The sequence below is a fragment of the Coptis chinensis genome, chromosome 3 (assembly GCF_015680905.1).
Source record: "Coptis chinensis isolate HL-2020 chromosome 3, ASM1568090v1, whole genome shotgun sequence".
In the NCBI taxonomy this organism is placed as follows: domain Eukaryota; kingdom Viridiplantae; phylum Streptophyta; class Magnoliopsida; order Ranunculales; family Ranunculaceae; genus Coptis; species Coptis chinensis.
The window spans coordinates 29,122,027-29,138,008 of NC_141458.1; the positions used below are offsets into that span (position 1 = coordinate 29,122,027).

General features: G+C 37.4%; 2 protein-coding genes across 2 annotated transcripts; both read left to right on the forward strand.

Annotated features, from left to right (window-relative positions):
• The first annotated feature begins 2,878 nt into the window (after positions 1-2,878).
• Positions 2,879-5,917, forward strand: EXO70G1 (exocyst subunit exo70 family protein G1). The gene has a single exon (XM_086601352.1). The coding sequence runs from the start codon at positions 3,422-3,424 to the stop codon at positions 5,444-5,446; it is 2,025 nt and encodes a 674-aa protein (XP_086457478.1). The 5' UTR covers positions 2,879-3,421; the 3' UTR covers positions 5,447-5,917.
• A 4,106-nt stretch (positions 5,918-10,023) lies between these two features.
• Positions 10,024-13,208, forward strand: PFD1 (PREFOLDIN 1). The gene is made up of 5 exons (XM_086601354.1): positions 10,024-10,473; positions 10,536-10,695; positions 11,839-11,845; positions 11,990-12,074; positions 12,945-13,208. The coding sequence occupies exons 1-5, from the start codon at positions 10,447-10,449 to the stop codon at positions 13,053-13,055; spliced, it is 390 nt and encodes a 129-aa protein (XP_086457480.1). The 5' UTR covers positions 10,024-10,446; the 3' UTR covers positions 13,056-13,208.
• Positions 13,209-15,982: the final 2,774 nt, after the last annotated feature.

Sequence of the window (15,982 nt, forward strand, 5' to 3'; positions counted from 1 at the left end):
TTGGCTCAGTAAACTTGAATTCCACTCATACAGACATGGTACTGCCTTAAGCATAGACAGTCTCACTCGATTCAAGGCCCATCTGCCTTAAGCAACATTTTAATTTAAGGACAATATCGGTACTAATAATTTACAAAGACGTAAAAAGACCAAGTAGTCATCATTAATAAATATCTAGGTATTTGATTTAATTATTCATCCAGGAGTATTATGTGTAAAAAAAATACCCGGATGAATTTAAGAGGCCCGATTTATTATAAGAGATGCTACTAATAGAGATGAATTAGCCCACTTCCCATTTGGACTCCTCATGTGTAGTTTCATAGCCCCATTACCCTTTTTGTGGACTCGTATGTGTAGTTTCAAAGCTGAAAACTCATTAGTTTTAGGAATTCCGCCATCCAAAACCCTACACACATTGGTATATGTGAGGGTAGAATTTGAGCCGAACAATTCGGACTAATCCAATTAATAAGCAAGCCAAGCTTGAGCTTACTTTAAAGCTCCTGTAATAAATGAGCATGACGAAGCTCGACTCAATAAGCTCAAATACCATATTTATGGTAATCGGGTTATGCTCACTAAAACTCCGCTCAGACTCTTTTATATAATATATGAGCCAAACTTGAACTTATGTTATAGCTAGCTTCCTAAAAATAAGCTTAGCTTGGCTCAGTAAACTTGAATTCCACTCATACAAACATGGTACTGCCTTAAGCATAGACAATCTCACTCGATTCAAGGCCCATCTGGCATATGACCCCCCCCCAATTTTTGAGATAGAGAGCGTTAAATTATGTCGAACTTTAGCGTCTCTACAGGATTTGCTGCTAACCACCAGCCATGATTCATATTTTACTTTTTAATTTAATTAAATTTTGCCCATAATAACAGGTGCACAACTGTAGTTAGCTAATGAAAATATGAAATTGGTGATTATAGATTAGGGGTGGGCAATGGGCCGGGTCAGACTAGCCCGGCCCTAAACATTTAAAAGCCCGCCCAGTTATTATTATTTTTTGGGTCGGGTCGGCCCTAAAGACATAAGATAGGGTCGGGTCACAAGTCTAAATCTCAAGCCCTGGCCCTACCCTAAGCCCTCTTTAAAGGCTTTAGGGCCGGATTAGGGCCGGCCCTATATATTTTCTTCTTTTTACAAATGTCATTTTTCAGACAAAGGTTGTTTTTAAGTTTCTGTGTTACAAATGTCTGCTCTGTATTTCGCTTTAATGGTGTGGACGGAAACCTTTAGTTCTAGACTTGGTTTGGATGTGAATAAAAATATAATTTATAAGAAGTAAGTGGGAAAATAAATTGAGAATAATAAGTTCTAGACTTTGATTTGATGATCAAATGAATAAAGTCTTATTTTTTATTAGGCTAGTGCTCATTGTTCTTCATAGCTGCTAGATAAGTTGACAAGTTTTTGTTATATAAGTCAAGTTATTGGAAATATCCTTGGGTGTAAGTGATAAATTACAAAGGGCAATATTTTAATTGAAAATATTTAATAAAGAGTTGGACAATTATGGTACGTGTATTTATAGTGAAAATGTGAAACTATAACTAAGGCTTGGTTAGAAATTTGAATTAGGTCCGGCCTATGTTTGAACCTTAGCTCCCTAGCCCCCAGCCCTAGAAGGCATTAGGGTCGGGTCGGCCCTGTCCTAAATTCTGTGAGGGCTTTAGTTGTGAGGGCTTTATAGGGCTTATGGTCGGATCGGTCAGGGCCGGGTTAGGGTCGTTAGGGCCAAATTCCCACCCCTATTATAGATAGTCTTGGCTTAACCAAAAACAATCAAATAAATTCACGAAACGTCAATACTATAAATTCTAGTTCGACAAGGACTTAAGGAACAAGAGTCTTACGTTGCAAAGTCCTAAGCGTGTTAAGGACTAGTCATCGTGTGTGAAAGTTAGACAGAAGTACAGAACAAATGGTGTAGGCTCGAGCAACTGAAAATGACGAGAAAAATGATAGCCACGACCGAGTGACCGGCAATAGGATATATGTGTAGCGAGTAATACTACATTGACACAGGAAAAATGACACAATCAAGATACAGTGACGTGACATATTGCAACATCAATGTTGCAGTAGTGAAAATAAGAATAAAAAATCTATTTTCTCTCACTCAAAACACTTATTCTCTTTCCATTATCATATTTCTATTTTTATTTTGTCATTCTCACTTTTCTTCATAGCAAACCTTCAATTCCATTGATTTTTCATAGTACTGCCAGTGGTTTTTATGGTGCAATATTGATATTGAAGTAATATTTTTCGGTGCAACATTCACGTTGCAGTAGTTTTCATGGTGCAATATTGATATTACAGTGATATTTCTCGGTACAACATTGACGTTGCAGCTGCAGTGGTTTTCATGGTGCAATATTGATATTGCAGTAGTGATTTTTCATCAGTGCAACATTAATATTGCAGTGCCACACCACTGTATAGAATTATTGATGTGTAAGCAGACATTAAACATGACGTGATATTTCGTCACATTTTGGAGTGATTGAATTTGAGTAGAATCAGTAGTTTTTAGGAACTTAAGCGACACTGTGAATTACAACTGTTGTGCTTTAGAAATCATAGTTACCACAGTACCACACTCAAAACTCAAAAGTACAGAATTCAGATGGAGTACATGGTACAGACTACAGACATTTGATACAATCATCATTGAACGTCACTTGTTTCACGCTTTGGCCGACTGATAAATTTTTAAGCAATCGTACGCGTGATATGGTTTCATTTATTATTTGTTTAAACTTTCAGGATTCTCTTCCCCATGGCCCATGTCCAGATAGAGAGAGAAAATTGAGACGGAGACTCTAAAACTATGGACCACCTGTCATACAATTCTAGTCGTAAAAAAACAAAGCTTTAAAAGTTATAACTCCTTTTTTTAACTCAAAACCCTAAAAAAACAACTTAAAAAAAAGAAAAGAAAAAGACTGTGATTCAGAATATTTACATTTTTTTCACACTACTTCTGTGATTCCAAATTCCAGTAAACCCAAAAAGATTCATTAAAAACTACTTCACTTAACTTGTAAGTTCATTCTTTCTCTATTGCTTTTGTTTAATTGTGAAGTATAGTTGACTGTTAGCTGTGTTTGGTTTGAATCTTGTTAAATTGTTTTATTTGGTGAGATTTGGTGAAAAATGATGAATCATATAAGACAGTTAAGTTTCACTATTAGTCCTGGTTAGCTATCTACATTATATTGTTTGGTGATGTTAGGAGAGATTAAATGATTCAAAATTATGAAAAAGGTTTGATTTTTATGTAGTTTTTGAGTTGTATTTGGGTGGAATATTGGTTTTTGAGGTCTGGGCATTTGTGTTTTGGGTTCAATTTTCGTGAAAGGAAAAGTGGGGGTGGTGATTTAGGGTTTGGGTGTTTTGGGAATGGCAACAAGGGGTAAGAGGATTGAGAATTTGTTAGCTGCAAGGAAGTCATTGAAGATTAGTTTAGAGAAATCGAAAGCGGTTGGTTTTGCTTTGGAGAAAACTGGGCCTAGATTGGAAGAGATTAGTCTGAGATTGCCGTCGTTGGAAGCTGCTGTTCGTCCAATTCGAGCTCAGAAAGAGGCTTTAGTTGCAGTTGGTGGGCATATTGATCGCGCTGTGGGTCCAGCTGCCGCAGTTTTGAAGGTTTTTGATGCTGTCCATGGACTTGAAAAGTCTTTATTGTCGGATCCGAGGGCAGATCTTTCTGGGTATCTTTCAGTGCTTACACGACTTGAGGAGGCATTGAGGTTTCTTGCTGATAATTGTGGGTTAGCAATTCAGTGGTTGGAAGATATTGTTGAGTATTTGGAGGATAACTCGGTGGCCGATGAACGATACCTTTTAAATTTGAAGAATTCATTGAAAACTCTTAGGGAGTTTCAGACAGATGAGGTGCGAGCTGTGCTAGATGGTGGGCTTCTAAGTGCTGCATTGGAAAAATTGGAAAGTGAGTTTCGGCGGCTCCTTACAGAACACAGTGTGCCTCTCCCCATGGCTTCCTCGTTTGGTGATCAAGCCTTAATTGCTCCATCACCATTGCCAGTACCTGTTATTCAGAAGTTGCAAGCCATTATTGAGAGATTAACTGCAAATAACCGGCTTGATAGAAGTATCTCTATCTATGTTGAGGTCCGTAGCTCAAATGTTAGGGCAAGCTTGCAGGCTCTCAATCTAGACTACCTTGAGATCTCAATCTCCGAATTCAATGATGTTCAGAGCATAGAGGGTTACATAGCTCAGTGGGGCAAGCATTTGGAGTTTGCCGTGAAGCATCTATTTGAGGCTGAATATAAGTTGTGCAATGATGTCTTCGAGAAGATTGGACTGGAAGTATGGATGGGTTGCTTTGCAAAGATTGCAGCGCAGGCAGGTATTCTCGCTTTCCTCCAATTTGGGAAGACGGTAACCGAAAGTAAAAAGGACCCCATCAAATTGTTGAAGCTGTTGGATATTTTCGCTTCTTTGAACAAGTTGAGGTTGGATTTTAACCGACTCTTTGGGGGGAAGGCCTGCATTGAGATCCAAAGCCTCACCAGGGATCTTATCAAAAGGGTTGTTGATGGGGCTTGTGAGATTTTCTGGGAACTTTTGGTTCAAGTGGAATTGCAGAGGCAGACTCCTCCTCCTCCTGATGGTGGTGTTCCAAGACTGGTGAGCTTTGTCACTGACTATTGCAATAGACTGCTTGGAGATGACTATCGGCCAATCCTTACTCAGGTCCTTGTCATTCACCGGAGCTGGAAGCAAGAGAAATTTCAAGAGAGGCTACTCAACGATTCTATGTTGAACATAGTCAAGGCAATTGAACTGAATTTGGAAACATGGTCGAAGGGCTATGAGGATGCTGTCCTTTCCTTCCTCTTTATGATGAACAATCACTGGCATTTCTATAAGCACCTAAAAAGCACAAAACTGGGGGATCTCTTGGGAGATGTTTGGTTAAGAGAACACGAACAGTACAAGGAGTATTATGCGGCAATGTATTTGAGGGAGACCTGGGCAAAGCTTCCAGCTCTACTGAGCAGGGAGGGTCTGATTATGCATTCGGGCGGAAGAGCAACAGCTCGTGATCTTGTTAAGAAGAGACTGAAGGCGTTCAATGAGGCTTTCGATGAAATGTATAAGAAGCAGTCTAGCTGGGTTATATCAGAGAAGGATTTGAGAGAGAAGACGTGCCAGGTGGCTGTACAGGCTATTGTTCCTGTATACAGGAGCTATATGCAAAATTACGGCCCCTTGGTTGAGCAAGATGCAAGTGCCAGCAAGTATGCCAAGTATACAGCCCAGAGTTTGGAGAAAATGCTTACCTCTTTGTTTCTACCAAAGCCTAAGAAGTATGGGAGTTTTAATGCCAGGCACTCAAATGGAAAATTGAACAATGTGGGCACCAACCATTATCACTCTTCTCCAACTGTTGTTTAATTTTGTACATCCGTATGACTCTTCTTTATTTACCCTGAAGGGGGAATAAAACATAAATTCCATTCTCTTCCCTCTTAATGTATCTTCATTTTGAGTTGTATTGGAAAGGATTTTGTTCATTGGTTGGATGGTTAGCTGCTCGATTGTGAATATAACGATTTGTGGAGTGGGAATTGAGGATATTCTATATACTGGCCCGCCAGAAAAATGATTTTCTCCAGCGAAGCTCCGGTCTTGCGTCATTATGGACTTGTGGAAGAGCAATGTCTACGACCGAGTGATGGCTAACTGCTTGGGTGTAGGTTCATTCTTGGTGAAATTTTGTGGCAGGATTAAATTGCATACTTCTGGTAAATTATTTAACAGATTTCTAGTGTATTTTAGTTTTCATAATTCGTTCAGTTGCTTATGTAGATGGTAAGAAAATCATTGTAATGCTATTTAAGGTATATGTATCATTCTTTCTTACAACCTGCATTTAGTTCTAAATAGTTTAGTTAACTTTCAAATATTTAAATGTTTCTGAGATGTTGTGGATGTTTGGGAGGTGTTTCACATGAGGGTTGTTGTACTTGAATTTAGTTATAAGGCATCAGTAGCTCGACTGTAGATGTAGTTTTCATCCTCCTTTGGACTGTATTCACCTTCCAACTAGTAACTTTCCAAAATAAGAAAGAAAAATGTAATTAGAAAACTTTTTCCCCTGCTACCGTAGAGTGCCTTACAGTTACTTCAAATCGCAATTATAAACTGAATATTTTTGTATCTCGTAGTCAGAATAAAGCTACGCCTATGCTAAAGTGTCCCTAATTTGTAGGCTCCAGACAGCCAGACTCCAGCATGCGCATTGCCGACTAGCAAAGATAATCTTTTATTGCTGTTTGAATATTTTTTGGATAAGTAAAATTTATTTATTAGGATGTAAAAAGGGTACAAATGTGAGAGAGAAACTCACTTACATGGTACAACCAGATATCTCCCGCGACCTGATGCCCATTCTAAGAATCTGAAGTTACCCCTTATAACGATCCCCGTATCTCAATTACAAATTCTCGACTAACTAATACATCCGAAAGTTAGACTACTACATATTGTAATACAAATTACCGTTATCCAAATAGTGAGTCACAATAAGTAGGTCTAAAAAATAAGTCTGTATAGCACTACTAACTAATACACCGTTGCAAGAGATATATTCAATTAGTCTACAAGATTATCATCTTGTTCCTGTCCAAGATAAGGCTGATTATTGGCGGAATCAAGCTCCATTGTTTGCCAATCCCGCACTCCTTTCTATTATCTAGCCCCATTGATTATTGCCGTTTGAAATATAGGAGGTGAGGTCGATTCAGATAATCTTGTTTATTGGTTCAATAAGGTATTTTGCTCGTTGGTGTTCATTGTTAGGCATGATTGAAAAGACGACTCTGGCGATATTATGTGATTGCTCTTGGATTTGTTGCTGACCCACCATGAGAGATTGCATTGGTTTTGGTAAATGTTCAGTTAAGTCACAACTGCTTCTAGCCTTCTATGCATACAAAGTATTCAGCACCTAACCATGAGGTAACGCTCTCTACGTCTGTCTCTACGTCACTTATTTTTTTCGATAAATACTGAAAACGTCATCTTGTCATCTGGACATATGTATGGTGATAATGTGATCTGGACTATGGAGTACGTCATTTTCCAATAATGAATTAAGGGAATTTTGTGCGCATTCTCACGAGTCGCACGGCACACAAAAAGTGGCGGTTACTCGTTGTCTTTTACTTTACTTTCTATCTTGCATCAATTAGAGAAGATTTATACAAAAATCCGATTGGTATGTTTTCGAAACCAAAAGAGTTGATGTTAATTCTAAATTTTCCATTCAAGTGCATTATCTAGGGGTTCCAAATTTCAAGGACATTGAGTATTGAATAAGTTAGTGGCATGGCATTTGTCTGAAAACAACCGAGCCACGTACTAAACTCCTAAAGTCACGTGTCCTAAACATGTCATTAGGGCCCGCTTACGCCGCCGTCGGACGTTAGTTTTCTTTCCTTGTCCTCTTTTTCTCACTGCTTCCTTCATTCCTTCAACTCTGCTTCACCAATTGATGAAAACACAACAACTAGTTGCTCCCAAAATAGATTCAAAGAGAAAGCGAAACAGAGTACGTAGAGGTGAAGGGTAAGAAACTAAAGTGTTTCTTCTTGTTGTGTAAAGAGAAGAAGAAGAAGAAGAAAAATGTCTGTCTTGTGTCGGAAAAGACCCACTGTTGTTATACAACAAGAAGGGGATGTTGGTGGTGCATCATCATCATTATCATCTCCTCCTACTGTGTACATTAGCAAGCATTCTAGTTGTATACTGGAAATTAAGGACACCGTTTTGAAGAGTGGTGATGATCATTTGGGGATATCGAAGGTGGAAAAAATGAAGAAGAAGAAGAAGGTGCTTTGGGTACCATGGGATCACTTGAAGAATCTCTTCCTATCAAGTGAGTCTTTAATTAATAATTTAGTTAAATATCAACACATCCACTAAGTTTTAGTTTATGTATATGGCCTCCTTAATTTTGGATAAGGTTTGTTGATCTTAATTGGTAAGTCTTGTGGTTACTTAATTTGGACAAGTTCTGTTGATAATATGGATAAGAAGTCATGTTTTATGTTACAAAAAGAAAGTCCAGTCAGCAACCTATGATCTGACATTGCAATATATTGTATATATACATGCCATGTTCTTTTCTTAATTTGGTTTAGGATTACAATTCTTTTGATTTCCAAGCATGGGGCTAAATTCTGCGAAGACAATTATAGGAGTTTTGAGAAATTTGGAGAAACAAAACAGAAAATATTATATATATAAAAAAATATTGTATGGTATTTAGTTCCATGATCCCAAAGCAAAAACTCTGTCTTGCAAAGTGTTGCCTACATAATCTTGGTGCAATATGGCATTTTAAAGCGGGTGAAGTTCTAAAAAGATAAAATTATGGGGGGGTTTGGCATTGGGTACAGTAGAAATTTAAGAAACAACTTGCTGATGAGTTACCTCACTTAAAACAGAATTAGTCTGGGATTGAATTTTGAAGTACACTGATTCATTCCCGAGACAGAAAAGAATCCCACGAGGCATTTCTATCATGTCTAGAAGCATGTCAATATAGGAGATGTGCAACAAAAGTATGTAATCTAATATATTGCTATAAAACTTTGTAGGAGGCTAAGCATCAAATGGTTCTATCCCAGGCCATTCTCGGGTGTTAATGTAGTAGCCTCTAATTGTACTAGTCAATCTAAGCATCCTATATAATGACTGAAAGGAGCTGATTAAGTTGGCGCGTGGCTAAGAAAGTGTCATGACACATTTTCTTAGTCACGCGCCAATTTTTTTTTAGTTGCCAGCTCATTTATAGCGTTCAATTTAACGTTATTTTTGCTTTAGACAGTATTAGTATTTTGTATTATAACGCTATAAATGTTCTCAAGATTCGCTATTGATATTGTATAGCTTTTGTAGCAATATTTCTTAATGCTGTTAATGATCTGAACCACTTCTATAGATGGCATGACACGTTTTGTTGTCCGCTTTTTTAGATATAATGTGTATGTTACATGCTATGGCCGAGGTTTCTTGTTCCTCGAACAATATTCTATGCTATCTGAATCCCAAAAACAACTCCCTAATTCCTTAATGATATGTCACTAATATTCTTTAGATATCTGACCAGTATTAATTCGTATTAGAGAATGTGCATGTCATATGAAAATCGTGCAGATAACCGATTAGGGAGTCAGAACAGGGAGAAAGTTTTGGCGAGTCAGTGTAGAAATGATGTTCCTTGAATGATTGGCTCCAATGGATTGAGCAGATATTTGGATTGGCATTCTTACAATTCCTTTCCTTAATGCATATGTCATATTAAAACTATTCTCCTTTTGGTGTTCACATCTTGGGATTATGTTAGTTACTTTTCAAGTCGGTGTGATTCACAAGAAATTAGAAGTATGGGTGCAAAACCGTGGTTTAAAGCTAATTTTGCTCTATTGAAAATGCTTCAAGAGAAGGCAATGTGCATGGCAGTGGAGGCCGGTTTCTTGTTTTTCCTAATTAAGACATTTGAGATTAATTAATGATGTTTTTCGCATATGCTCTGGTTGTTGTATGGTCAAATTTTGTTTCATTTTAAATGGAAATTGTTTATTATTTTGGTCATCAAATGATGCTTCCCTTTCTTATGTTGGCAGGAGAGGATTATCAAATTTCTATGCTGGAAAATCGAAATCCTTTGCAAACTTGTTGGAGGTAACAACAATAGCAGAACTTGCTAAACCAGAGAATCCATATAACAAGAGGAGGCGATCTGTCATGGCCAGCAAATGGCACGCAACGGGAAGGACTTACTATAGTTCTCTTGATCTTCCTTCCACACCTGCAACGAATGATCACGATCAACAAGCTCAACGAAATAACGGAGAAATGTACAAGAAAAAAACGAAAAAGAATGTTTCTAAATCTTCTTTACTCAACCATGAGCATAAGATAAAGAAGTGCCTTGTTTCACCTTCAGATGATACACAAAGAGGATGAAAGTCAATAGTTAATAATCTCTTAAGGAGCAGCTAGCTCTTATTTGCTTTAAAGTTTGGAGGTATTTATAATTACTGTGTGTCCCAAGGGATGATATACCATTTTGAAAAGTGAAAAATGGTCCCCTCTAGTTTGTTGTGTTTTAAGGTTTCTTTTACGAAACGTGGTAGAAGATTGTGGAATGTTTGGTGGAGGTCTCTATCCGTTTGTTATAATGTCTGTTTCGTAAACTAGTTTTGTACAGAGGAATCCAAGAAACATCTCTATAATAATTCTTCTCATAATGCATGTGATGTGAGTATGTGACCTGTTTTTGTTGGAGGACTTTCAAAAAAGAAGAAGCCCCAAGTAAATAGTCTTTGGGTCCAGTCCATGTTAAAAAGGCCTCACGTGTTTTCCCATTCACTCAGCAAAAGAAAATGGCAGACGTCGAATCAACCAGAGCAGTAAGAATTTTTATTTTTCGGAAAAAAAATTTAGTCGAAACAAACTAACCCAATTATTTCAGGCATTTGTGGAGATTCAAGGCCGTATGATTGAAGCTACTGGCAAGTTGAAACAGGTGGTGGCTCAAATGCGAAACAAAGAGACGGACAAAAAACGTGCTTTTTTAACATTGGAAGAATTACGACCATTGCCTGAGGATACAAATACTTACAAATCTGTTGGTATGATTCAAATATTACTTCTTGTGATTTTTTTTTTTACTAAACTTGAATTTGGTTATTATTTGCTTGAAATCCTTGAATACAGACACACACAACATTCTACCGAGGGATGTAGGGTTGTACTCGGGATAGCTAGGTACACTGGAGTCTAAACTCGATTTTACTTAAAAGTGCCACCAGTGGAGATTTAAAGTGCATTGGCACCAACATAGAAGCTAAACTTTGGAGTTCGAACTACTTAGAAAGAGAACAACTTGTAGAGACAAAAAATAAGTAGTTTACAGTGAAGCCGTACTCTGATGCTCTTGCTAACAACAAGATGGAAAAGTCCTTCGAGAGGGCGAAGTGGATAGAAAGTTCCATGCAAGAAGATTTGCTTAGCACAATACCCCCCACAAAGTCGCTTTCTTATGCAAACAGACCACCTTCCAAGGCTATTGTAAGGAGGATCTTAGCGTCTTGCTAAGAAAACTTACTACACAACTAGGGATTGTAAAGATGGTTTGTGCAATCTCCATGTTCGAAGGAATTAAATATCTTACTGATATACAAAAGCATTCCTCCATCAATTGTTGGGATCAAATCTAACCTATATTTAAGTTCTAACTTAGTTTTAACAAAGGTAGTTCTATTACATATTATCCATATAACAATGACTTGGACATCAGGACATGTGTATTTGTATCCAACAGGTAGGAAGTGTCTAACAAAGTGACCAACGTAAACCTGATAGACAAATCTATCGAAGTGTATCCTCATGAGTTCAAGTTGTGGGGAATCACAGTGTCTAACATGAATTCGTAGAAAATGGAGCACCTTTGGAACACATGGGTTCTACAATTTATCAGCCAGAAAATACTGGTTGTGGTACGTTAATGTGAAAATCTAACACTTTTTGCACCTTCGATTTTATTTTCTATTCTTATGTTGTTCCCATGGAATGTTTATATGAGCTATTCTACTGATCAAGTGATCAGTATCGTTACCTGAATTTGTTTAACAAAAACCAGTTATCTAGAACCATGGGCATCAAGTGATATAGTTCTTCTATATAATTACTACTTTAGTTTCTTTTGTGATGGTTGTACTTCTTCAAGGCCATCGACCGGCCATCTGACTTCCATTTTTTTTTATGTTTTACAGGGAGAACGTAAGTGCAGCATTGCTATCTCTCCAATTGGAATCACTCTCTCTGTCTCTAAAGAAAGACCATCACTGCTGCTTCTTGATTATTAGTTCTGGTAACATGCATAATCACCTTAAATGTTTTTGTTCTTTTTTCTATGATGCCCAGGTTTCTTTTGGAGCCCAAGTCTGTCTTGGTGAATGAGCAGGAGAAGAAGCTCATGGATAGTGAAAATGCAATTGCCTCATTACAGGTCTGTTTCTTTCTCTCTCCCTCAGTTTGCTATATCCATTTTTGTTTTTCTTTTCTGATTAAAGTTTGGATTAGGCAAACCTGTACCTCTATTAATTTCTTAGAAAGATTAAACTTACAATTGAATCCTTTTCTCTCTTACAATTTGCAAGAAGACCAAGATGAGATTGACTTAACCATTCCAATTGATAGCCTTTCCTTACAATTTTCACCAAGAACTAGGAAGCGCCACTCACGTATAGACCAATCTTCCAGTAGTGCAAGAGGTTCAATGCAGCTACTACGATTAATTAACAAAAAGAACATCAAGAGAAGGAGGTTATCTCAGCCAAACAATGACTCCCGAATCTTCCGCTAATATTATAGTGTTCTCTGTTATATTCTCACAACAAAATAATATAATTTCTACACTAACAAAACCACAAAACATGCAAATAGACTCTCCGAAGCAAAGCTATGCATAGGATCTACAAGAGGGAATGCTGCTTTAGCATTTTCAACACATAACTGCCACATAGTCTACAGTTCCACGTGCAGTGTCACAGCGGCACTTATAATGCTTATGGTGCATGAGAATATGTAACGGCCATACCTGCTGATGGGACACAGATGTTTTTCTACTTTAAAATTCTACGTTATAAATGTCTGCACAATTCTTTTGATGATGCAAATTGTTTAGAGTTGGAACTTAAATCTCCTAAATCGATCTGTTTTATCAGTACAATTTAGGTACAAATGGTTTCGGTAGTCTTCTCATCCCCCAGAATTTTTTATATTCGGTTTGAGCAGTACCCGTGGAGGAACTCTATCTTTGGTTTTGTCAGTTTAGCTAAGAACTATAAAACAATAAAACGTGTTCTACTGCTGGCAGGCATCTAAGGAATACTTGGAGAAGCAGATGAAAGAAGTGGAGAATAATCTGACAGAGCTCTTACAGCAAGATCCAGCGATTGCTCGTCAGATAATGTCAATGACTGTGTAAACCTTTGCTTTCTTTGTAGATTCGTTAGTACTTATTTTTCTTGAATTTTAAAAATTGAGATGTTAGTCATATTTATACATGATTATCTGTGCTTATGTGGATTTAGCTATACTGCAGAATCCTTAAAGTATTAATTGTTTTAGTTTGTTATAAGTTGTTGCTAGAGGTTTTATATGCACCACACCACACATTTCGTATAGAAAAAAGGTGATGGTTATCGCCATAGCTGCGGCTAGGGGTCCAAGTGGATATTCAAAATTTTGAATCCAATTTGAATTCGTATTTGAAAAGTCAGTTATTCTCCAAAAGTTTTGGATATCGGATTATTTTCTATGGCCGAAAATGTTTCAGATGTATTCGGATACTGCCATATCTGCATCGGGTAATATCCTATCCGATCTGAAAAGCTAACATCTATAAAATATTAATAAGGGTGAACTAGTGTTACCCCCCCACTAGATGAGCCAATTAGGATTTCCCCCCCACTAGATGGGAAATTAGGGTTTCCCCCTTAAACACACGGTCAACTTGGTTTGACTGTTAACTTTCAAGTCAAACAATTGAAAATGACATAAATGTCCCCATCTAATTAAAATTGAACATTTTCTTTTTGAAAATAATGAGGGCATTTGTGTAATTTTCAGTTGTTTGACTTGAAAGTTAACGGTCAAACCAAGTTGACCGTGTGTTTAGGGGGGAGACCCTAATTTCCCATCTAGTGGGGGGGGGGGGGGAAATCCTAATTGGCTCATCTAGTGGGGGGTAATACTAGTTAACCCAAAACCCTATTAATAATTAATGTATTAGATATTGTTTTAAATTGTATATTAAACAATAAACTAACAAAAAAAGATTAAATAACTATGAATAATACTAAAAAATAGCAAAATTATATATTTATAGAATTAGCATAATGAAAGAATGACTTAATGAAAGCAAAAATAATTTAATTAATAGTATTTTTGGAGTCAGATATCATCCGGTGTCCGAATTGGATATTCAATTCCGGATTCGGATACCATTCTTTGGTATCCGTCGGATTCGGATATATCGGATATAAGTACAGATTTTCGGATTTGGATACAGTAATTGTTATTTGAATCCGAAACCTATCCATTTGCACCCCTAGCGGTGGTATGTTTTGGAGACATGTCCAGTCCCACTGTCTCACCTTTTGATTCCATAGAGTTTGTATAAGCCTCTAATCCTTGAGTTTGTTTCCTAGTCGGCCTCCCTTTTCCCCTCCTATTGCCTGTGACAAAGCGATACTCCTGTTGTATAATTAACTTGCTTCTCTCTCCTTCAGAGTATTTGAGTGAGTGCTCTAAAATGGCATTCTGGTCTCTCATCAGTCATCATTACAACCTGCTCCACTAATCCGTGTCTTTCCTTACTCCAGAAATTATTCCAGGAAAAGACCACGTTCGTCTTCATGCCTGGTATACACGCCTTTCCATAGAGTTGATTTGAGGGAAGTCAAGATATTATGCTTCAGCCGTATTCCATGTCTTCTTTCTGCCACTGATCCATGTCTTTCTTTACTCCAGAAATTGGTTCCAGGAGTTGCTCCTCATATTACATCCTCTGTGCGTCCAATTTTCATTTTTTCTGTGTATTTTTTTTATCAATAAAATCATTTAGTTATTTCTATTTATTTTTCATTTATTAATTATTGTTTTGGTTCTTCAATATTGTCATGCGTTTGGCATTGGTTTCTCAACTGCAAGATCTCCTTGGTCCCTCTCAGCATTCTTTCATTACCAATTCTATTTGAAAAAGAGCTCTGCATTCTGCACATTACCCAAATCAGCGCAAGAATAGACAAATTATTTGCCCACTTTGATACCATCTTAACATGATACCCAAATCTGCTTAATTGATATTTTTTTTTTTTTTTTTTTTTTTTTCTTATGGATGCTGTTGGTGGGTTTTAGAACTTACGGAGTTCAGGTCTATGGTGAACTTAATCACAATGTTGCAATGATGGTTATGGAGGTTTGATGGAGAACAGGATAAGCATTGGTGAAGGGTGTTTTCTGGATTTGTGAGTCCTGTCAATGATGAATCGGTACTCTGTCTGCAGGACCACAAGGGCCTGATGTTTTTAAAGGTACTCTTGTGGGCTTAAGGCCTTTCTGATAAGATTAGATTTAATTTGGGGAACGGAAGGGGGATTAGCTTTCGGAGGATAGGTTGATTGGAGATATACCGTTGTACTTGGTATCACCCCATTTGTGATTTATTATAAGTTGCCAATTAGAATTTGAACTATATCTTGGAGATAGGGAAAAATTCTTATTTTGGGAAGGCTCATCGTGTGAGGAAAGTTCGCTAAACGCTGATTTAGAAGCCACGAATAACATGCTCAGACAAAAATATGTCCAGGTGAATCAAGTTGCTTGTTGGGAAGATTGGCACCTTTTCTTGGGATCTTGATTTCAGGTGTCATTAGTCATCATTACAAGGAATGACATGTTCCAGAATGGGCGGAATTATCTTAGTTGCTTGATCAAGTAGAGTTGTGGAACAATGAGGACATTAGAATTTGGCCTTGCAACTGCTCTCCTAATTGCACAGAATTTTGTCCTAAACAGTGTAAGTGGCCTTAGACCTTAGTGTTTGTGTGCCTTCCAATTAAGTCCTAGGAATCTGTCTAGATCTGGTGGTAAAGTTGTTTTCTTTTGGACGGAGATGGATAACCATTGGTCTCTCCAGCATATGCTATCTGTATCTAAAGACTCGGAAAATATTTGATTTCTTAGAGTAGTACTTCTGTTGCACCTTAATTAAGAGTACATGGTTATAAAATCCTGTAAAGCTGATTTTTGTATACAATGCTGAAGCCAAATCCCTGTGCAGGGATTGCTTATGCTATAGTCTATATGCGACACAACATTTTCTGAACATGAAAACTTGCATTTAGTAAC

Excerpts from the sequence above, each read along its gene's own strand:
- EXO70G1 (XM_086601352.1), top strand. The coding sequence starts at position 3,422 with ATGGCAACAAGGGGTAAGAGGATTGAGAATTTGTTAGCTGCAAGGAAG.
- PFD1 (XM_086601354.1), top strand. The coding sequence starts at position 10,447 with ATGGCAGACGTCGAATCAACCAGAGCA. Across the intron at positions 10,474-10,535 it reads ACGTCGAATCAACCAGAGCA|GCATTTGTGGAGATTCAAGG; the intron begins GTAAGAATTTTT and ends CAATTATTTCAG. Across the intron at positions 12,075-12,944 it reads ATGCAATTGCCTCATTACAG|GCATCTAAGGAATACTTGGA; the intron begins GTCTGTTTCTTT and ends TACTGCTGGCAG.